The 23,130-nt window shown below is 37.1% G+C and overlaps 2 protein-coding genes across 3 annotated transcripts in view; both read right to left on the bottom strand.

Annotated features, from left to right (window-relative positions):
* The window catches only part of commd10 (COMM domain containing 10), a 148,636-nt gene extending 140,020 nt beyond the window's left edge, over window positions 1–8,616 (bottom strand). For both annotated transcript variants that reach the window (XR_009925046.1, XM_062417301.1), the window contains exons 1-5: window positions 8,511–8,616; window positions 6,083–6,173; window positions 5,548–5,658; window positions 4,733–4,888; window positions 2,046–2,156 (exon numbers count right to left, since the gene is read on the bottom strand). Coding sequence is in view for 1 of the 2 variants with exons in the window: in XM_062417301.1 (XP_062273285.1) it covers window positions 2,046–2,156; window positions 4,733–4,888; window positions 5,548–5,658; window positions 6,083–6,173; window positions 8,511–8,539 (498 nt within the window). In the remaining variant the exon portion in view is untranslated. The remainder of the gene's footprint in view (window positions 1–2,045; window positions 2,157–4,732; window positions 4,889–5,547; window positions 5,659–6,082; window positions 6,174–8,510) is intronic.
* Window positions 8,617–12,300: 3,684 nt separating this feature from the next.
* On the bottom strand, window positions 12,301–22,823 carry LOC133978728 (AP-3 complex subunit sigma-1). The gene is made up of 6 exons (XM_062417031.1): window positions 22,542–22,823; window positions 18,924–19,015; window positions 17,633–17,744; window positions 17,428–17,499; window positions 16,754–16,861; window positions 12,301–13,108 (listed from the first exon to the last, which is right to left on the bottom strand). Exons 1-6 carry the CDS (start codon window positions 22,608–22,610, stop codon window positions 12,980–12,982), a joined length of 582 nt encoding a protein of 193 aa, XP_062273015.1. The 5' UTR covers window positions 22,611–22,823; the 3' UTR covers window positions 12,301–12,979.
* Window positions 22,824–23,130: the final 307 nt, after the last annotated feature.

Consider the following 23,130-nt stretch of genomic DNA (forward strand, 5'->3'; position numbering starts at 1 on the left):
TCAATAATATACAGACAGCCACCATTGCCTCCCTCTTCTTCACTTTCATTTTCATTCCTTTATCCTCTTCATCTTCATTATTTTACTCCCTATGTCCTATTTTATTTTTTTCTGTTCTCCATTCTCCTGTCCTCTGCCACCTTTAATCCTCTAAATTCTCCTATTTGCAGTTTTTCCCTTCGCCTCTCTTAGGCCATTAGCAGCGAACATGTTATAAATCTGCGTTGTAATTAGTATGACACTCGCAGCTGAATTTCATTTCTATTCGCAACTAATTTACTTCTCAGTCATTGCAGTGTTTTGACATTTCAGAAGTTGCACTGAGCCATTTTTGGGGAGTTTGGAAGAAAACAAACTTCCTGTCAGGAAACTCTAATCAGAAAACACCAATGGAGATTGGGAAAAAAAACGTGCACACTCAAACTGCCTTAATACAAAGGTGTCCTATCCATCTCTATAATACCTTACTGCCCCTAAGGGATGCTTCATTAACTGTAAGACAACAGTGCCCCCTGCAGCTTAGCAAAGGACATGCATCTCAATCGTGTTCACTGAAGTTGATCCCTTCACACTTTTAACCAGCCTTGTTTCAGCCCCCCAGCTATCTCCTCCCACAAGAAGTGGATGGTGTAAGTGGATTTAAATAAATGAATGCCTCTTTTGCAAGCCTAGGGAAAACACAGCAAAAAATAGTCCAGAACAAAAACAAAAAACAAAACAAAAAACTCCTACTACTCTTGCATCCACAAAGATAAAGAAAAACATTTTTTTTCCCCTAGGTTACGCCTATAGGTCCAGATTTTAGGATGACAGCAATTTGAATATGTCATGCCTAATTCCACGTTTAGGCTGAGCCGGCGTTCTCCAGGGACAGAAAACAAGCGGCATGCAAAAAAAAGAGACACTTGACTAGTCAGCTGGAACAACACTACCCAGGCTAGGGGGTTAATCAGTCACACCATTTTGTGCCAAAAACTGCTTTAAAAGAAACCGGTCAAATGCCTTGAGGCCATAACTAAAATTTTCAGTATCCATGACAACTAACAGCAGTCCTGCGTGGCATTTACTGAATACATTTCAAGTATTTGTCAAACCATCGGCATCTCACCTTTACTAGGTATATGTTCATATTTGAGGTTGTTGTCGTCTCTAGAAAAATCTAAATATTCTTTTTATATCATATATATCAAAATTTGAATCTATAAAATAAAAATGAATACAAAAGAAACTGCCTTTTCAATGCTCACTCATTTTTCCACAGCTACAGAGCAATCCTCCTTCCAGTGGAGAAGAAAGAAATGAGTGAGGGAGGGAGGCTCAGGAGGTGCTGGCTATTAGAGTAACTACACAGTATTAGCTAATTGGTATGCAAACAAACTCTACTGAATACAAATAAATGGAAATGCAGCCCTGCTACAATAGTAAAATGTGAGTAAAAAACATGTTTGTATCATGTTTCTCTGTTTTCCTTTTTAAATGCAAATATGTCGAACTAGACCTCATTAGGAAACTGTATCAATAGCCTATAATTAACATGAGGGTTTAAAATGGATAATAATATCCTCACGTAGAGACTGAGTATTAATAAGAAAACTGTGACTAATTTTCTCAATAGGATTCATATCTACAGTAATTCTACTCTATAAACAAGGGAGCATACTGTGCATAAATGGATACAATTTGGTGCTAGTTATGATATGAACCCCCCCAGTCAATGCACACACTGTCCAATTGTAGCTTCAGAGTAAGCCTCCCAAGAGAACAAAGAGACCCTGGAGGTTTCAGATAACAAGCTCCCTGATCTCTGGTCTTTACACTACAGTTACTCTGCAGCCAGATGTGTGTCTACCTCTGGGTCAAGACAGGCACCAGTGGGATTACCATCTATTAGCAAAGACAGAGGGGCAGATTGGAAATGCTCCTCAAACTGTATTACCATGAACAGATTGTGTGTTTTTTTTTTTTTTTTTTTTTAAATGGATGGTGATGTTTTTGTCTGCTTGTGTGTGTTTAATATAAATAAGTGTACTGTATGTGTGTTGCACCTCAGACTCTTCATTGCGGAGTCCAAGTTGGAGGACCGCACTGGGAGACTTCAGTCTGGCTTGGCTGGACTGGGCCATCTGTAGGTTCAGCTGCCAGCCAACATAATCCAGCTGAAACACACAAAGAGAGCCAGTGCTGCTTTTCAGACAGATTTTCAAAGACTCGATAGTAAACACTTAAAGTAGCACTTTTCAGCAAAATAGCAGCACAAGTACCAGAGAAACAGAAATGCGGAAAAAAAAATAAACCCACTGCCAATAAACTTGGTAACAATCATTTAAAAAATTATTTCCATAACTTAGAGACATCATTGATTAGTCTAGACTTTCTTGACAAATTGTTACCTTATTTATGATAAATTGTAACTCTTTCACTTATATATTCCTATTTTCTGAAGATAAGACTGCAAACCAAGGAAATTAAAGTGAGCAACACACTGCGAAGATCGCCAGCTGCAAGCGTTTAATTGATACAGCATCATTAGTGAGAACAAAAACACTAGTCAAGAATTATAATGATTAAACACTGAGGTGTAATTTTTACACCTTAGTGAGACAATCACTGGAGAAATGAAATTACTGTAGACTTAGAAATGTGCAAATAGAAAACACTGCTAATCAACTGCAGATGTTAACAATTTCAACTTTTTGACCTTTCTTCTATAACTTAAAAGATTATGTTGTGTTGTTTCTACTTAAAAAACTTTCTCACTTATGTGTTCCTACTTAATCAAGATCAGATGAGAAATCCAGCCTTAGAAGAATAAGAAGTTTCTGTCACCAAAATGGATTGTGCACACGTTATTAATAGCTTGTTTGCTGAGCATGATTAGAGGACCTTTAACCAACATCATTACTAAAGTGCCACTGTATTATCACACTCAAAGTTAAGTATGGTCATTATCATACTCATGAAAATGTACAACTGTAATATTCTGCATAATCTCTATAAAGTCAAAGTTCCTTCGCTGGCTCTGAGGCTAAAGGTTAAACAAACTGCCTAAGTGTGACTCTGTAATCTTCTACTGAGTGGGAAAGTGGTCTCAGACCTTTGGACCCTACTCTATATACATTTGAAACAGAAGGTCTGTGTGATAATACAGTCAGGCAAAAACCTTGTAGTGTCTGCTCAAACCCGTCTCACCAATTCACTGCCTGTCTGGCTGATTTACAGAGTGACACCTCATCAGTCAGCTGTAGCGGTATGATAGATTAGCCGCACTGAGTCAAGGCAGGGCAGTTAAGTGTTTTATGATGCAGAGAGAGGCCATAATAATAAAGCATGTGTGACTTATTGGATCTGGATGTTTCCACAGCATCAGAGGACAGATGCGAGGTGGGGAAGGGCCGGGCCACATTATTCACAAGTGAAACAACATTCACATTAGCATGAACAAACATCAGTACTCTGTGATGTGTTACTTAATTCACTTTCAGAATATAAAAAATAATCATAAAGGAAATGCATCTAAAAAATACTTGCATTTTAATATTAAGTCATTAATGAATAAGCAATGACTAATCATACAAATACATGTCTTTCTTTATGTATTTCTCTACTAATTCATCATAATGGTTTTCCTGCTCCAATATACACTGTGTTAATACTTTTTTGGTATGTCTGTTTTCTTGCAATCCAAGCAGGAGTTCACTCATTTTCTCTGTAAACAGCAGTGTTAATTAAAACAGCGGCTGGTCTAACCAATCAGTCTGTCAGTGACCAACATAAAAACCAACTGTAACGTATTGTCATGTCCAGCTGTGCAAGGAAATCAGAGTAAACAATGCACCGCAACAATGATCAACAGCTGCAGGTGTTTGATTGATATAGCTTCATTAGTGAGGAGAAAAACAATAGAGAAGCAACAGGGATTGTAAAAAGCTCGACTCAAAGGGATAACGAGAAATGACAAGGTGGAAATTACAGTGTTTACTGACTTCTCAAATAGAATAACTATTTTTAAAAACACTGTAATAACTCATAATTAAACACAACATTCTGCTTTCCAATCATGTGAAATATATAAAGTAGATATATATAGAAATATACACATATGTCACTTATAGACAATCTCTTGTGTAGCTTGACTTGCTCAAAATGAGAGCTGCAGCAGAGGACGGCACGTGGATCAGTGGCTGTCACGATCTTCTCCTGGTAGCAACAAATTCTCAGGAGAGAGGAAGATGACTTACGAGACGCAGGCATGTGAGATGTCTGCATGTATGACAGCAACAACAACTCCAGCATAATGTGACTGATGTGTACATGCTGCATATTTATTTCCTGTTAGATCTTAATTCCCTTAACTTTCAAAGCAGCGCTGTTCGAGTTATACCAAGAAACTAGGTTTAAAATGAATGTGACAACTTGTGTGAGCTGCGAGAAAACTCTTTGTAATCCAAACAGCTGAAATGAATTCACATAAGAGCAGGTTGGTCTTAATAGAAAGAGTCTGATGATGACTGTGATTGTGATTTAGTAACGAGTCACTATAATGTAACATGAAAGAAAGTTTAGTTCAAAGTGTTAAAAGAAGGAACACAAAAGTTATCACATTTAAGAAGCTACAATAGAATGTTGTGCTTTTGTCTTTAAAAATGATTCAGAACAATTAATCAATTATCAAAAAAGTTGGCGATTAATTTTCTGTCAGAACAGAAAAAAACAACTTTGTTACAAGCCTTACCTTCTTTGGAGCAAAGATATTGTGCTTTAGCCTATCCAACATCTCAGGGCCAGATGTGGCCCAGGTTTGAGAGAACACCTCAGCCTTGTCTGGGTTTAGATGAACTGCCTCCAGCTGCTGCTGCAGAGAGGCTGGCTTTACATTATGATACACTGCCTAAAGAATAGAAAAAAAGAGAAGAAGAGGAGATAGCCCGTATGGTATCATTACTACAATTATCACCACTCAACACATTCTTACAAACACTCACAACACAACAGTGACCCCAGCTGGAAGAGAGTGCTCAGTATGTGAGCATGGCATATGTTTATGCAATTTTCATCCTTTGTTACTTTCCTTATGCTAATCACCACAAATTGAGCTCCAAAAAATAGGCTTTTTAGCAAAGTAAAAACAGAGATTTGGTCAACTGTGGTAAATTGTCTCCTGTCTTCCATAAACATGGCAGGCAAAAAGAAGGTTAAAGATTGTAATTTGTTCTACGTCCTCATGAACTGTCTCTTGGAAGCACTTACCCTGTGGATTATATGTCATTGCATTGTCACATTATAATAATATAATATGTGAATTAAAATGCAGTTCTCATTTAAATGTAGCATGTATATTTCATTTTTCCCATATCTACCGCAATGGAAATATTTATACAGAGCATTTTTGCTTACTTGTGTTCCTCCATCACATCTAAGGTTTACCCTTACAAACACTGAGTATTGTTAAAGAACTAAGAGAGATGTCCGACCAGAATCTCCAATCGAGAAAAAAAAGCACTTGAGTCTAAAAAAAATCAGGTAAAATCCTTAAAATTACTTCATCACCTGCTCTAGAATAAAGGCAGCAGTTTCTAGGACCAGGTTCAGAGCCTGTTTATCCAACGAAAGAGCAGTCTGAAGCTTTTGCTCCTCCTCTTCACTGAACGTCCGCTCTCCCTGTAAAGAAAACACAATTTACCTAATTAATGCAAATACCTCAAAATATATATTTTGATAATACATTTTATTTATTTTCTCAATAATTACTGATTAAGGGTATCAGAATTAAGTATTTGGGTGTCTATAGGAAAATATTATATAAATAAAAAGGTTCAGTACTTTCTCTCGGTGAGTAAAAAACAAACAAACTAGCAGACACACAGTTTTTGGAGTGAATAACGGCAACATTTTGACTACGTCTTGTGAAAAACCAGAACGATCAACAGGGCCAGGCATGTGTGTGCATTCATTAGAGCAGAGTCTGACTGATGCACCACTAAGTCATTATGCATGCACTGCTCTCTCTGGCACTACAGCTTTACTAAAAAAGCCTCAAAAGCCTCTTGTCTTTGGCACAGATAAAAATGTGCGGCCTCTGTACCTTCAGATGAAGCTTTTGTATGATGCGGGAGATTAATCTGGAGAACTTGTTCACATCAATCGCGTTGATGAAAGTCACCGCTTCTTTTATGCTGTTTGGAAAGAAAGAGCGTGCGTGTTAATGACGTGAGTGGTGTGGAAAAGTACTCAGATCGTTTTGAATCAGTGATTACCAGCCAAGTGAGAGAAATTTCACTCTGGCTGTCAGTGGATTTCAAAGGCATTTCTATAAAACTGCAAAGATTACACAGAAGCTATAGACAAGACCTATAGCAGTGGAAACATACAGCATCAAAAAATCCTTTGCGATAGGTTGCACAGGATAAAAAGGAGCATCGGTACAGAAAGCTGAAAGTATAAAGCAGTCTAAGAAGAGATTCTGATATGATGACACATTTGAATATGCATGAGTATAAACAGTATTATGTAGATGCAGACATACTAGCTCCTGCAGAGTAAATATGCTGGGTGACTTAAAAATTAAAGTAGTAATACTACAAGGAAAATATACTCATCAAAAGAAGGCACTCACAATTTTACTAAAGTCAAAGTAAACACATATTAGCTCAACAAACACTTAAGTACACTTAGGTACTGTTGGAGCCAAATGCTTGATTTATGCTTCGATGAATATTAGATTTTTTCTGGTCTACTATTATTGTTTATCTAATTAATTATGAGATACGAACATGAAATATTATGGTTTGAATTATTAGTTGAATTGGTAAGAATTATGAAATTGTGATTTATTGTTAATTCTGGTTATTTTGAGGCCGGCATGACTATGCATAATTGATGCCGTTTCTCACCTCCGCCTCCTCTTTATAGACAGGTGACTGCAGCACCTGGGTATATTAGTGTTGGCTAGTGGGGCCGGCGGAGCTCTCGGTTTTAGGCACGCAGCCATACAGTTTTAGACCGCTGCTATGTGTTGTTTTTGTTTTTTGTTTGAACAATTGGAAAGGAAGGAAGTGAACTAAACTGATCTGTCTGTCAATCCATGCTACGGTAAGCAACCTAAGTTTTTTGGAAATAAATATATTGAACCAGAAAAGTGTTTGGATTTCATGGAAACTGGAAAACCCTTTAACAACGCTGGAGCGCGTCGGACATGGATGCATGTAAACCGAGAGACAAGAGCATCTTTTATTGGAAAAGAAAGCGCTTACAGGTACTTTATAATTAGCTTTAAGTATGTCTTAAATAACAACTGGTCTTACATTTACTTTTGTATGTATGCGTGTATATTATCTTCTTTATTTCATCCTTTTTTGTACAATGACAAATGCTCTTGACTAGAGCTCCAACAATTGTTTGATTTATCAATTAGTTTCCAATTATTAGATGAATCAGCATCTATTTGGATAATCAATTCATCGTTTTGAGTTATTTTTTAAGAGGGAAACATTCAAATTCTCTGGTTCCAGCTTCTCTGATGTAAATATTTTCTGGTTTCTTTATGACATTAAACTTAATATATTTGGGATGTGGTTGGTATAAAACAAGATATTTGAGGTCAACATCAATAGAACTTTTTTTTTTTTTTTTTTACCAGTTTCTGACATCTTATAGACCAAACAAGTGATCAATTCTCTCAATTAATCAAGAACACAATCAACAGATTAATCAATAATGATATTTGCAGCCATAGACTTCTGATCCTAAACCTTCATTCCTTGTAACAGTATTTCTATGAGATTAGAAATGAATAAACAAATACAAATTATTTACAGTAAATTAAATTAAACACATTGCTGCACTACAAATATTCAGCATTACTGAACTTAAAAGAACCCATTTAGAAGAATGGGGACATTTTTTCCCAGTTGTACTTCTACTACAATTTGAGGCCTCAGCACTTAAATGCAGAAACACTAGATTACTGCAGTCACATGACATACGTTTTTTTATTTATAGTTGTTGTTTTTATATAAAAGTGGTTTGATGAAACAAAACTGCTGCCTAGGTTGAATCTAAAACAATGCATAATACCTATTTTGGAAGGTAACCCTATGCCCTTACAAAGTTAACTGTGAACTTGAAACTTAGCCTTTTAATCTTTCCCTGCAAAAGAAAAACTTAGAGGACAATGACTCTCTAGTTGGGTGATAACATCTCAAAGCTGGACTTAAACACAATTTCAGGACAGAATGAACACTGAGGTAACTTAAAGGGAGCTTAACTAAAATTAATTTTATTAACAGACGAAAACCTTACAGAGACACATTTAAAAGATACGAGCAATAACATTAGGCATGCCAAAATAACATATAAAAGTTAAAATCTTTTAGTCTAGTGCCCATTATGCACCAAACACCAGTTATAGTAACAACTTTCAGGATGATTTCGTGCCTCGACATCAGACTACATGTATCAGTTAGCTTAACGTGAACTACTGAAAGGACTATGAATTTTAAAAAAAATCAAACCTTTGAGTGTCTTTAATGACTGAAGTCATTGTGAAGTCAGTAAATAAGCGATGAAGACTTTTGGAAGAGTCACAGCAGCATTCTCCTCCTCATACTGTTGTCATTTCTCTTCCTGTTTTGTCTGGATAGTAACCCTAGATTTGTGAAAGATCTCGCGAGAGTGATCATTTTAACCCAATAACATGATCGCTCACTGACCTTAAATAAGTGTTTTTGTGCCAAAACCCAACCATACCTTTACCACAACGTCATATTATCCAACATAATTATTTTTTTAACATGTAATGAACAAAGCGTATAAAACTCGCGGGGGTTTAGCACATCTAGGGTTACCATCTACAGACGACTCTTCCGGTATATCGTCACAAGACAACTCACGTGACAGTCAAAGCTGCATGATAATACGGATACAGTGGAGTTTCAATGCTCTGAGTGAAACAAAACACTACAAAATGCAGCAAAAGAATCAAAACGTCTTCTAACACCGCAGTGTCTGCAGTCATTTACTCTCCAGTCACTGTGACCGCATTATTCCTTGAAATGCATTTAGCGTAAATATGCGCAAAATGACTCTCTGAAAGTGTCCAGTGACACAAATCCATGTATTAAAGTTACAGTGCTAGAATAAGAGTTCAGATCCTTTAAGCAACAACAGTTTTTGGTTTCATATTCCCAGAGAAATTTTCAAAAAATTAGGAGGTATTGATTTTGTTATTAAAATGTGACTTCACCATTCAAAGGTTCCTTATTAAACTATCCCTATTTCACCAACAAATTCTCTTATATTGGAAAATGCAATACTGTCATAATTTCACCCCACATAACACACCAATATGGAATAATAGATATATAACGATCAACAACAAATCGTTTTACAATAAGGACTTGATTGATAAAGACATTTGGTCAGTGATTCATTTTGTTGATGGAGAAGGATGTATAATGTCCTATGAACATTTTTGTCTCAGATATAATTCAAATCATAAAGCCTTCAGCCTGCAATCCCTGTCACCATCTTAGACCTAATGAAAGGCATCCTTTCAAATCCTCACAAACAAGCTGTGACTTTATGTCCATCAAAATTCCTAACAAAACAATTAGAAAAAAGTATGACGAAATTTCATATCCTCTACTATCATTCAATAATTCTATTGCTCATGTTTTCTCAAGGGACATTGTACATTCTTTGCGATCAAAATATTTAAAATTCCCTATCACCCCGAAAGCAAGAAATGCACTTTAAAATTTTGAATGGTGTGTATCCTTCGAGTTAATTTTTACGTCAAAGATTTGGATTTGAGACGAATAAGTGTGTATTTTGTGATGATAGTGAAACTTCAGAGCATTTATTTTTTCAATTTATCTTCTCAGAAGCACTATGGACTGATATACATGACTGGCTTCACACCAACATTTGACTTGAACCCTTTCTCCAAAAGGACATTATTTATGGTTTTGTCACAGATAACAAGGAATATGATTTTTTGATTAACAATATCCTCATCCTTGGAAAATTTTACATACACAAATGTAAATACATGAAGGTAAATTCTAGGTTTTATGTGTTTCATAATGAGTTTCTCTCCTTCACTAAAGCACTTAAAATAATGAAGAGTAGGGGAGAATGGGGTTGGTTGTCACACGGGTTGGTTGTCACATTCAACAGATCTCGGGCCCTAGAGGGCGCTGTTAAAACGTTTTGGCACTAAAGGTTTCAGAATTTAGGTGAGATGTTACTGGTACTGGTACCCTATCATGTATTTTTCGTGCCCCTGGTATACTAACACGTGATTCTGGTACCCTATCATATATTGTCGTGCCCCTGGTAACCCCTCTGGAAGCCTGAGCTCTTGAAAACTGGGTTTCTGAAATTGTGCAGATGGTAGCTTGGAGTTTCCACCTAAAGTGAGACCAAAATACTTCACGACTTTCTCTAGACCTTCACTCCAACCGAACCTGTGGATCCCTGGACCTTTTCCTTTTCTCTTTTTTATCAGATTTGTTTGGGTGCATTGTTTGCCTTTATTTGAAAGGAATTAACTGGAACAGGAATTGAACCAGGGATGCCACCATTATGTGGCATGTGGGGTAACCACTCACAACACAACTACCAAGGTGCTCTGTTTAATGACGTATTATTGTTGAAGTTGTATTATTACTGCATTGAATTAGTTCCTTTTACTTTTGTATGTATGACTACCCTTTGTGCAAAAATGTAATAAAGAAAGTGATTTAGCACCAGGTTAGGCCGAATTATTATTATATTTTATTTCAAGCTTTTTATGTCCTACCATATAAAATATGTTTTGTTTGTTTTGTTATAATTTCCAACTGCCCTCCCCCTGATGATAACACAAGTACTGTGTCAATCTAGGCACTAAAAAAAAAAAAAAAAAAAAAGACATTCTGTGTTACAATCTACACGTGTCAAAATGCTATCAACAGTCATGTGTGTTGTTTTTTGACACATCTGTTTTTGCAGTGTAACAAATACATGCAAGAACATTTTAATGTTACAGTTCATCAATGTGGAGCCAATTTTACACGTTGGGTAGATTCATAGTAATAGTATCATCCTGCATCATATTATATGAGTGTATCATAGTTTTTAAAATAATAACTTATAGCAATAATATGAAATATTATATTAAATGTATTTATATATAGTGCCTTTCACACACAAATACAGCTTTAAAAAGAAAGAAAAGAGCAAACGATCAAACAACAACTAGGATATTAAAATATACTATTTAATCTAAAGTCTTAATATGAACAGTAACTAAGTGGCAAATAAATGTAGTGGAGCAGAAGGGCAAAGGAGCATAAATGGAACTACTTTAAATGTGTACTTAAGCACAGTACTTGTGCAAATGTACTTAGTTACATTCCACCACCAGGTATCACTATCTGTTATAGCATACTAACATGAATACATACATTATTTACTCATGCATATTAGATCGTGTAACCACCACAGAAAAATCCAGTTCAGCAGGTTCCTTTTCTATTCAATAATGCAGTTATAAGTGTTTGTAATCCATTAATAATCCATTAATTAATGTTCATGGCTTTCAGGAGGGTTTTTTTCTTTAAAAAATCTGTAAATTACACATTACAAAGCTGTTAAATAGATTCTGGTCCAGATCTTTTTAGCCCTTAAAGACATATAGGCCTAACCAGTCAAAGGGAGTTTTCACAAGCAAAAACTTCCACTTATTAAAGGTTTATAAATTATCCATAATGCATTAATCAAGATTTGTTGACTATTGAAAAAGCATTACTCATGAATCCAGTAGACAGTGCCTTTAAGGAAGGTGTACAATTTCACTATTGTGTTGCCCTACAATAGTCATCCTCTAAAAGGATTAATTGTGGCCATAGCTGCCATGTACTGTGCAGTATTGTTAAACAAGACTGTATAACTGGAACATCTCTAGGGAACACAATGGAAATAAATCTTGGACTTTACTGTGTCATTGACATTTTATAGATAGGTGCAACCGCAAGTCCTCCCTCTCATTGTGTCAAATAAACCAAACTAAGGCTGATTCTGCACCTGAGGAGCTCATTCAGTCATAAACCATTAAAAAGCACTTCTTCAAATGAGGCGAAGTCCCTCTTCTTCGCCTCAACTTGAGATTGAGTTCAGTATGAGACTAAAACCATTTTGTATATCCACATAAACCTTTCTTGTTCAATGTTCTGTAGCAAAATTACACTGACAATAATAATAATAATAACAATGGGGAAAAAATAGATACACAGGTTGAGTTTTGACAGTTTATTATGTTGTAAAAGGAGAGAAAAAAAGTCATGCACAGAGAATTATTTGATAAGACATGATAAATCATTTAAAAATATTTTGCATACAAATAAGGAAAGAAAACCATAATTTCAGCATATATCAGCATACATTTTTAATATAATAATATTCTTTGCTGTTTGGATTGATTTTTACAAACAAGCTGTAAGGAGTGACTTTCCAATACTGTAGCAGATCTGTTCCAGTTTGTTGTTCAAAAATTGTTCCATTTACAGCATTTTCTACCATTGATTGATTTTTCTAGTCTGGAATAACCAAACCGGTAAGACCATCTCAAAACTTCCCAACATGCGAAGCTTTCTCTTCAGAAAGTAAACATTTCAGTAAGTGAAAAAATTTCAGTGACAAACCGACACAGATCTGTACTGTAGCAGCTGAGCGCCAAAGGCCAACCTCCAATGAGGCAGAAGGAATGTACCATCGATAAATAAATACTTAATTTTTCTTTCAAACAGAAAAACAAACCAAAACATGTAAAACATTCTTTTGTTTAATCGGAAAAACAAAGAGATAACACCAGAACAAAATCACACAGTACCTTCAAGATGTAGAGTTTTGATAAAAGTTACTTATTTGAGGTTTTGGTAAACAGATTGCATCACGGTAAACATTGGCTGACATCTGCAGGATGAGGATCTCGCTGCCACTATTTGAAGGAAGGTAAGTTTGGCACTTTTATGCTGATGTCACCAATGTTGATATTTCTGGGCATTTCCGGGAGGTTCATGTTCTTTACAGCTGATACGGCACGAGCAGGAGCTCCTGCAATACCGGCCTATGAACACACACACACGCACACGCACACACACACACACACACACACAGACACACACGCACACACAAGGAGGGTTGATAAGATACAAACCAGTAAATCAAAAACAAGCTGTACATGACACCACACTGAGCAGAGGACACTGGACAAACATAAGTACACAACATAATGCTAAACAGAGAACTAGACAAAACAGTCAACTGCTGACAAAATGCAAAAGCACTGACAGCTACTTGGACAGACAACATGTGCAAATGTACATTCAGATGCCTTCATAGCTTCAAATGCACATGCATTATTTGATTCTATAATGATTTACATCACAACCAGAGCCAATTATGAATCAACTGTGAAGACACGCTGTACTAGATCATTCACTAATTTTGATGTACTGAGCAGTTACTGGACATTCATCAATGGACAAAGGCGGCGTTGCTGAAAGTGAACCCACCGGACTTTTGTGGACCGATAAGGGTACAAATGCAAGGAGAGAATTGGGTAAAGCAGAAAAAAATGGGTTTGGATATGAAGACTGAAATGATGTTTGGATAGATAGGTACAGTATGTATTGAATGTGTGTGTAAAATAAAATAAAAAACATGTCAACATAATATAGGACTACAAGCTTTAGCCATTATAATACAAGTGATACTGCACCTCTAGTGGGCTACACATGACTGTAGCTAACATTTATTTGCCTGTTTACATATTTGTGGATAGAGAAACACAAATATTGTGTAATTTGTACATAAATGGTGTTAAGTACTGATGACATGAGAGGGTTATAAGTTTACAGTAGAAAGAACTGAGCTACAGTGGGAGATCTACTCTCAGGGATTGAGGAGGCAAATCACTCTAATGCAATGAATCTCAATGTGAAACTGTACCAGGACAATTTAGTATTCTTACGAAAGCATCTTTGACTTTCTGGACCAATAAAACATCTACAGACACTGAATGGTTTCACATTTTTGTTTGAGCAGACATTTGAGAATCACTGCGGTTAGAGATCCTCGAAGGCAATCTTTGACAGACAGACCCAAAAATGACCAAAAGGACTTAAAAGACAGAACTGTACATTCATTGCTTCTGCTAGGAACACATTCAAAATGTGTAGCCTCGTAAATATTTAGTGATATGACACAAAGTACGTCTGGAATGTAAATTCATCCACTCCACTTATTTCTTACGAAGTTATTTCAATGGATCGTTTGTCTTATGGGCATTCCTCCCTCTGCCAAGAATCAAGGAGACTTGTGTTAGATGGAAAGATGACCGTAGCGTTAACTGAGAGGAATGCTGACCCAGCACATGGGCTCAGTATTCAGGAGTCAAACTCGACATATTTTTTGCCTTAACAGCAGGTAGCCTGGACACTGACTGGGAAGGTGTAGTGGATTTTTAATGAAAAGGCATAGTGACTAATATGTACATAAATAGTCACACCAGTCATGAATCACACGACCAAAGTTTGATTTTCAGTTTCTATAAGTCAGAGGGGCTTTTAAGAGAGTGAGCAGCAATCTATCTCTTGTCTGTGAGGGATATTGGTGCAGAGGAACTACAGGATATTAGTCTGGAAGGTTTTTTATCACTGGTTCAAGACAAACTATGTGTGGTGACACCTTACCACACTGCAGGTTGAGAATAGCTCTTAAAAGGTAGTGTCATGCAAAAGGCACCAGTCTCATAAAATAATCAACGTTTCTGCTAAAAATGGGTTTGAAGCAGGGATGGAGACCTTGGGTGGTCTGAAAGAAAGTAAAAGAGATCCAAAGAAGTCAGTAGCCTCTTTAGTCGGGCAGATGCAAATCAAAAAAATGTTAGCTACAGGGGTGGACAATCTAACAGGTACACCTGACAATGCACTACCATAAACGGCCACCTTAAAATGTATAAGTCATCTCCCCTCTAACCGTCTCAACAACCATTCAATAAGCTATTGTATTGGATTGTATTATACTGTCTGGTGTTTCTGTTATTTTGTCGTCCCCTGTAAAGGCATTCTGTAAATGATTAAAAGATTGGTGGCACCATTTTTGGGTCTGCCATGAAAGATTCCTACTGCATGTTAGTGACGTCAGTTTGCTATTACATGGAGGGCCGTATGGACTCAGGGGGGAGTAAACTTCATTTACGATTACAGTACTTGGTTGTAAATTTAGCAGTACCTGTGTCTACCTGTCCTGCCTGGTAGACTGAAAGATAAACGTCTGTAAAGAGAGAGAAGAATGGAAAGAACTAGACAGGGTCAGGAAAAAGAGGAATGAGGAATGTTAAAGCAGATTAAAGTAATTACAGTTTATCTCCACAGAAAAAAAGTGATAGGACCTATCATAGACCACATCTTTAAAAGGCAAAAATGATCTAAAGCTTCTCCCATTTTCCCACAAAATGAAAGATATTAATTGAGAAATGTCAGTTTGGTGAAAAAGATTAATGCCACTTTATCAGTCCTTGCCAGTTTCGAAGAAGAACAGCGCGTTCCTTGTTGCCCAGACACCGCCCTATAAATGGTAAGTGTCGTTTTGAATTAGCATCTCGGTGAAAAACACGCTGCGGTCTAGGGTAGGTCCAAGAGGGGAGAGACAGAGCAGCTCTGATGATTGTAGAACAGTAAAAGACTGCTTACAGAACATCAATCAAAAAGAAGAACCTGTGTGGTTAAAAGCACACAATGCAGCTCAGTTTGTGAGAAAAAAGTGCACTTTACTATCACTACAGCTTTAAAATATTAAATGTTAGAGAGAACACACCTGATGTCAGCCAGTTATAAAACTAGTGAACCTGACAATGTAACCCTTCACTTTATGGTCATGAACAAAATACAGCAAATTTGTACAACTTTATAGCTTTCTGTCAGCATTTCTCATTACAAAAGTCAAAAGGAATCTCAAAAAACAAACAAACATTACCTTAAAAGTTTGCAGATATTGCTGCAGTGCATTTCAAGTGATTTAAAAACAGCCAAATCATTAGTTCAAGTTCTGTTTTGAATTATCAGTGGCTGCAAAACAGAAATGATTTCATGAAATTGTCTCTGGCTGTCTGTCTGATTAAAATGTTCCAGTAGGTAAATGAAATGTTTATCTGCTTGCAGAAGCTGTATGGAAAGCAAAGCAATGTCCTTGCATAGAGCAGATATCTAAGCAAGGACACTGGCTTATAGATGCTACAAAACATATTTAAAAAGCATTTACTCCAACATGGAAAGCATATTAGATTGTCATTCTCCTTTAAATTAAAAAGCATGTAAAAACACGGCCTACAACCAGCCTATTTCTCTTATGTGAAATTTAAATGATATCGAATATAAGATGATTGTGAGATTTGATGATCACAGATTCTGGAGATGCATCTGACAATGGTACGATTAAGTCTCCATAGGTAATGAGAAAAGTGATGACTATGATTCTTTATTTTATACTGAGGGACATGTGTCAAGTCTTGATCTGTGTCCAAGGCAGTGCAGCAGCAAGAAAAGAGCACAAAACACTCAAGAGTAGGTAGGGAGCATCCACAAGATCACTGGAGAGTAGCATGCAGGGTGCAGCATACACACATGCCTGCATACTGTATACAATACCTCCAAAAGTATGTAGGTGGAATCAAGTCATACATACAGTGGATGGGCAGGGTCACGCTTACCTCAGACTTCTCCATCTTGTTCTGGGCATCCACCTGTGTGATGATTTCATTCATGTTGGTCTCCAGCACCATCCCACCCATCACCATCTCTGCCAGAATGTTGTGGACCTAACAAATAGCAGGTGAATCATACTGTAATTTAATTTCATCTAATCATGTTAACAGAGCGACATTGCTGCAGCTGCATATACAGAAACTAAATTGTCTGAATCTACTGTAGCCCCTTAATTCAACCTCTGTGTGAAAATCTAAACTTCTCAAATACATCAGGATGCGTTCGAGCCAACATCCAATTCGAAATATGCAGGTGGACAACGTGAACAACCTGTGAAACAACTTTAGCAACAGTACAACCTTCGTAAAAAAGGCTATGGAGCAGTCGGCCTTTTGTGGACATGTGGGAACCATCTGATGTCAGTTCGATGGGGAAGTAGAGCAGGCTGAAGCCCTGGTTCATGACTATGACTGCAACTGTTTAATTTCATCAGTGATTGATCTGCAGATTACTTTCTCAATAAATTTTTATTCGATATGTTTTATGTGTGACACTGCAAGTTCGACAAGTGATTTGTACTCTCACAAAAGGTCAGAGGTCATTTCTAAGATCAAATATTTAATCAGTAATACAGGTGTGTAACATCACAGAAGCAAGCAAACTGAAAGGTATTTCCTACCTTGTCTACATGGAAAATTAAGTCAAGCTCACAGACATTCTCAAAGCATTTGTCCAGCGTTTCCACAAATACCTAAAAATGGGAAGAATTCAATGGATGAAACAGAGCTTCCTTTGATTGTAACACAAGAATAAATCTATAAACATGCTCAGAGAACTTAGTCAGACAATGTAATAGATACCCTGAGGTTTTCCAGGCTTCTTACCTGGATTAAGTCTAAAATTCCTAGCTCACTCTCTGAGGAGTCCACACAGAACACAAAGTACAGCGTGGCGTAGTGTCTGTAGATCAGCTTGTAGTCTGATCCTCCAATCAACCTAGCACACACAGAACAAGGAGACTACATCAATACCATCCTTGATTTAATACAGATGTGAAAAGAGACACCAGAAAAGATGAAGCTCTGCAGAGGTTAGCATGCACAATGTTGCACTTTAACCTAAGCATGACCTGATTGCATTCGCATGCTGAAAACATGTTATGACCCATGGGAAAAAAACAACATGGAGACACCGGGAGAAAAACAACAGGAAATTTACAGATATGAGTCAACATTTTTAAAGATAGGACATCAGATATACTGACATGGGAAGATATGGAAGGTACTTCGACCAGTAACCGACCTGTCAACATGGATAAACAAGCAGCTTGAGCCACAGGAAATGTTACATACATCCTGTGTAATCACTTGGAAGCGATTGTGAACAAAGGCGCCTGAGCAATGGAGAAAGTGGAGCAAATGCATCCTCATTATTTAATTAGGGACAAAGTTATGGTTTTGCTATCCCACTTTTTTTCATTTTAAAATTACATGTATCATTATACAGTCCCTGAAATCAATCAATTATCATTTTCCTACTTGCAAAAAGTAAATCAAACAATCAATAAAAATATAAATAAATCATTTTCTACATAATTCTAAACATTTTTGAACCACCCTTGGAGTATATTCAGTGGAAGATGTGGTTGATCATTTGCCACAGTATGCTCTGGCTTTCATTCACTGGCTGTTTACAAAAGGCGAGAAACATGCCATTAAGCCTTACTAGGATCATTTACTGAAAATAGAACATAGGAAAAGATAGGATAGCGTGTGTTGAATGAACCTGCATGGCCCACTGATAGAAACATTTAATACAATGTTTTTTATAACAATGTGGCTTTGATGTTAAGCAATTTAAAGTGAGGAAGAGAGAGGGTAAAGAGTACGTGTTCGAGTGCGAGCATCAGGTAGAGGTTCACAGGGTAAAAGGACACCTGGTTCCTAATTCATTAAAGATAAATGAACATCAAACAAACACTGCTGCTATCGATTACTATTCACTGAGCTCTCTGGGCTTGCTTTATAGTAATCAACTTAATGCCTATGACATTGCCAAGTTCTCTACTAAAGAATTTTCGATCAGCTAAATGTGCTTCTTTAGCATTTAAACACAGTCTTTCACTTAGTCCCCAGCCGGCCCAGCAGATGCACACAGACCTCACGTTGAACTTACATTCCACCTTCTAGGAAATTACAGACGTTCTCATCTCTTTTTGAGACCAAATGGAAGGTTTCTCTGATGATCTGTTGTTCTGTGTCTTCACTCTGCAGGACAAATAAGGAAACAGAGGATGTTAAAAAAAAAATGCGTTAAACAAACAGGGTCCCTTGGGCTGGGGAAAAAAGCATGATTTAGCAGCAAACTATTCTCTTTGTCATATTTAAACATACACTACTGCCCACAGGCTACAGACACAGGGATTTAATTGTACAAGATGAACCAAGGAAGGCTCATCTTATTGTGTGCCAATGAATGATTTTTTGTTTAAAACCTCAAATAACCTAAAGCATGTTTGCAAGCATTCACTGAGTGGAGGATTACACTTAAAGATTTCTTGAACTAAAAGAGGCCCAAAGTCTCAAGGGAGATTTAAAAACTGTTTCAATGTTACATATCCAGTTATAAATAACAAACTACTGGGTTTATTTTAGATGTTAAAAATGCAAATGAGACTTAAAGTCCAGGAGAAAGCATCCAGAAACATTTGGTCTGAGGTATTCAATCTAACCCCAATATCCTCACACAAAAGTCAAACGTGGAGAAACTCTTGTTATGTGCAGCTCGAACATTGATTCAGCCTGAACCAAAGGGTGCTAATGTCCTCTCTGGGTCCATAACAGGTCAGTGAGCACAAGTAGAGAAGAGCGAGTCCAGTATGCAGCTGGCCGGAAGGCTAAATCAGTCATGTGACTTGAAGCATGGGACAAGCAGGGTTATGGTACTCCGAGTTATAAGACTGTGAATATCTGGCTCCCTCTGAACCAAATGAGGCCATTTGAGCCTGCAACCTTCCCCCAAATTATGGTCTAATTAGCATTAGCACCCTGTCTCCTTGATTTAATTGGAGATATAACATATGTGCAATTTAAAGCACTCTTTAGCATCGACATTTGCAGCTCTAAAAGTCTTTATACAATGAACTTCTGAAACCAACACAGCACCTCAAGCACATGATATAATTCAGTAGCTATGTAATTTTCTGTTACCATCCTCAATTTAACAATAAAAAAATCAATATACTATTATATGGACACCCAGTATGTGTGAAAACAACCTCTGCTCAGGCTGCAGAACCAGAAACTCCAGACTGCCACACAGAAATGTTGTTAAAGCTTGAATACACAGCTGCTCTTTCTCCAAAGCTTCTCATTGACGTTGGCCGAGTGCCAATTGATGGTGAGTGAGTGATAGTGTGTGTGTGTATGTGTGTGTATATTTTCTCTCTCTCCTCTACCCACATGTCATCTTTAGATTGGACAGATGCTTTGGCTTTATGTTTGAGCCAGCAGACCGGCTCTAACTAATGGGACAAAGCCTCTTCAGCTCTGCTACTCTCCCTCTCAACACAACATACACACACAAGATAAAGGAAATCGCATTACGTGTCATTAACTTGTATTGTCTCCAAAACCCCTAAAACAAACCTTCTTCTATAAGCACCAAACCAAGCCTCCGTAATGTAAGGTTTTCACAGCAAGCAGTATGTGTGAAATATTATATCTTGCCAGTCTGTAAGCTGACACCTCAGCTTTTAATGTAACAGATGGTGTCTCCATAGCTTTCTTATAATCCAATCAATTTTATTTTATCCTCCTAAAATGAAAATGCATAAATGCCCAGCTCAATAAATGGATTATAGAAAGTATAACATGTTCAAAGTGCAGTTCTACAACAACATATTTTCAGTATCAATGAATCACTTGGTCTATAAAATGTGAGAAAATAATGTCAGTTTCCCCCGATCCCAAAGCGATGTCTTCAAATATCTTCTTTTGTCCAACAAACTGTCCAAAATCTAGAGCTGAGTCCAAAAATTTACTGGCAACTACTTTGTAAATTAATTAATAGTTTAATTTGAGTCATAAATGCAACTTAAATGCCAAGAAAAATAGTGAACTGCAGCTCCTCACATTTGACGATTTGCAGCTTTTCTTTTAGTTACATGATAGTAAACTGAATAAATTTGCTTTTTGTAGAGCTGTAATGGTTAATAGAATTACATAATTGTATAATCAGCTTTTTTAATGGAAAAAAACACTAAATATTTGATGGTTCCAAGTTCTTAAATACAAGAAATTGCTCATTTTCTTGGTCTTAGGTTATAATCAATTCAATATTTGGGGGTTTTGGACTGTATGTCAGAAAAGACATTTCAAGACATTATATTGTGCTCTAGGATGTTATGGTTATCATTTTTCTCTGTTTTCTGATGTTTTATGGACAAAACTGTTCATCAGTAAATAAGAGCATAATTGGCAGGTTAATCAATTACATTAGTTGCTGCCCTAGTGTCTTATGCTAATGGTTGGACAAAACAAGCCACATGAAGATGATTTTATTATCATCTCATACTGTAGGCCAACCAATAAATCAGTTAACTGAGGAAAATACTCAGATTAACCAATAATGAAAAAAATAAGTTTGATTTTATACTAAGTTCTTGAATCATTTGCAGGTATTTAACAGTTTTTTTATGGAGGGAGGAGCAAAAGTTAAAGAGTTATCAAGAGTCCAATTTACTGTAGAAGCAGAGTAAAGGTTTCTGACACAGCTTCATCTACTTCCAAGGTGCACAGAGAAGAGAAAAACATCTTTAAAAAGGTCAAAAGCAACACTTTTAGTATAAAGAACAACTTTACTGTTGGACCAAAGCGTTTCAGTGTTTCATCTGGGTCATGACCCTTGCACTTGAAGGCCCACCAAAATCCTAATACATTAACTTTTCAATCGGGCATCACAGAGAAAAGCAAAATATATTAAAATTTGAGAATCCGGAGCTTGCATATGTTTCAGGTTTCTTTAATGCTTGAACTCAAACTCAAAAGTTGATTCCCTGTTGATCGACTAACTGATTAATCAACCACTTGTTTTGGCTGGGGCACCATGTTGTTGTAGCACCAATATTAAAGAAGCAGCCAACCTTGAGATATAAATCCAATTATGAGAACAAGCCAACACAGCTTGCCCTGCAAATGATATTATATAACCTGCCATTAGCTACCTGGAGCTCTCTGTTATTATTTCCTGAGAGAGTAGGTGGGTGATGTCCTTCTCAGTTAATGACAATTAAGCTCATTGCAGTCAGTAGTGAGTGAAGTGGCTGGCGTGAGCACGAGTCACTCACAAGGGCGTTGTTGAAGTCATGTGACACAAACAGTAAAACTCACTTCACTTCACTGTATTCATCACAGCAGGATGAAGAGAGTGGGTGCAAGACTGTTTCTACTAACCCAACTGGGATGTGATCGCCTCGCTTCGGCTTGCACACGTTTAATTATTCATATGTTTAAAAGAAGAAGAAGAAAAAGGACAGCAGGGTTCAGACATGACATCCTATCCTATCACGGATCAGTGGCTGTGTTTGAAGATGTAGCGCACACCTTTCCATTCAAACAGTTTGCAACAATGTTAGATGTGTTTTCTAATGATCACAGCCACATCCTCCTTCCTGCAGAAGATAGGCAACAAAGTATATCAACAGTCGCAGGAGGATATTTTTTAATGTCTCATCTTGGCCTTGCAACAAGCTTAAAAACAATGTCAATAATAAGAGAATGTCATTTTACTCACATAATGCTCGTAGAATTTAGATAGCCTCGGTTTCCCATGGTTGTTGAATATTAAAATGGCTTTAATCATGATTGTAGCTGAGCGGAGGGATAAGGGGGAGGGGGACAAGAAAGGGAGCAGTCCGTGAAAGACTCCCGCGAACCCGGATTTGACCGGGATTCAGGGCTAAATCCCCGTCTCGATTTAAGGTTAATACGGGATAGCTTCGAGCTGCACGCTACTGCTGCGACTCCTCCATCGTCTCTCTACGGAAATATTCCACGTCAAAGGACCAGTCATGCTCTCCTCCTCCTCCTCCTCCTCCTCCTCCTCTTGTTACAGTAGCCGCGATGGCTCAATCCATACCGACCATCGCAAAAAAAAAAAAAAAAACTCACACAGGGAGACGGTGATTTATTTCCATCTCATGTGTGATACTACAATCATCCATGTAGTGGCGTAAGAGCTGCACATATTTTGTTTATCAAGTATTTATGATGTGAATGTTAATCATAATAAATAATGTGAAATGTAGTGTAGTAAACTGGATTACAAACATGCAAATTCGACAATTAATGCAGTGACTTTCAGTGCGCCACAATAATAACAA

Source organism: Scomber scombrus, chromosome 4 (genome assembly GCF_963691925.1).
Source record: "Scomber scombrus chromosome 4, fScoSco1.1, whole genome shotgun sequence".
Taxonomy (NCBI): Eukaryota; Metazoa; Chordata; class Actinopteri; order Scombriformes; family Scombridae; genus Scomber; species Scomber scombrus.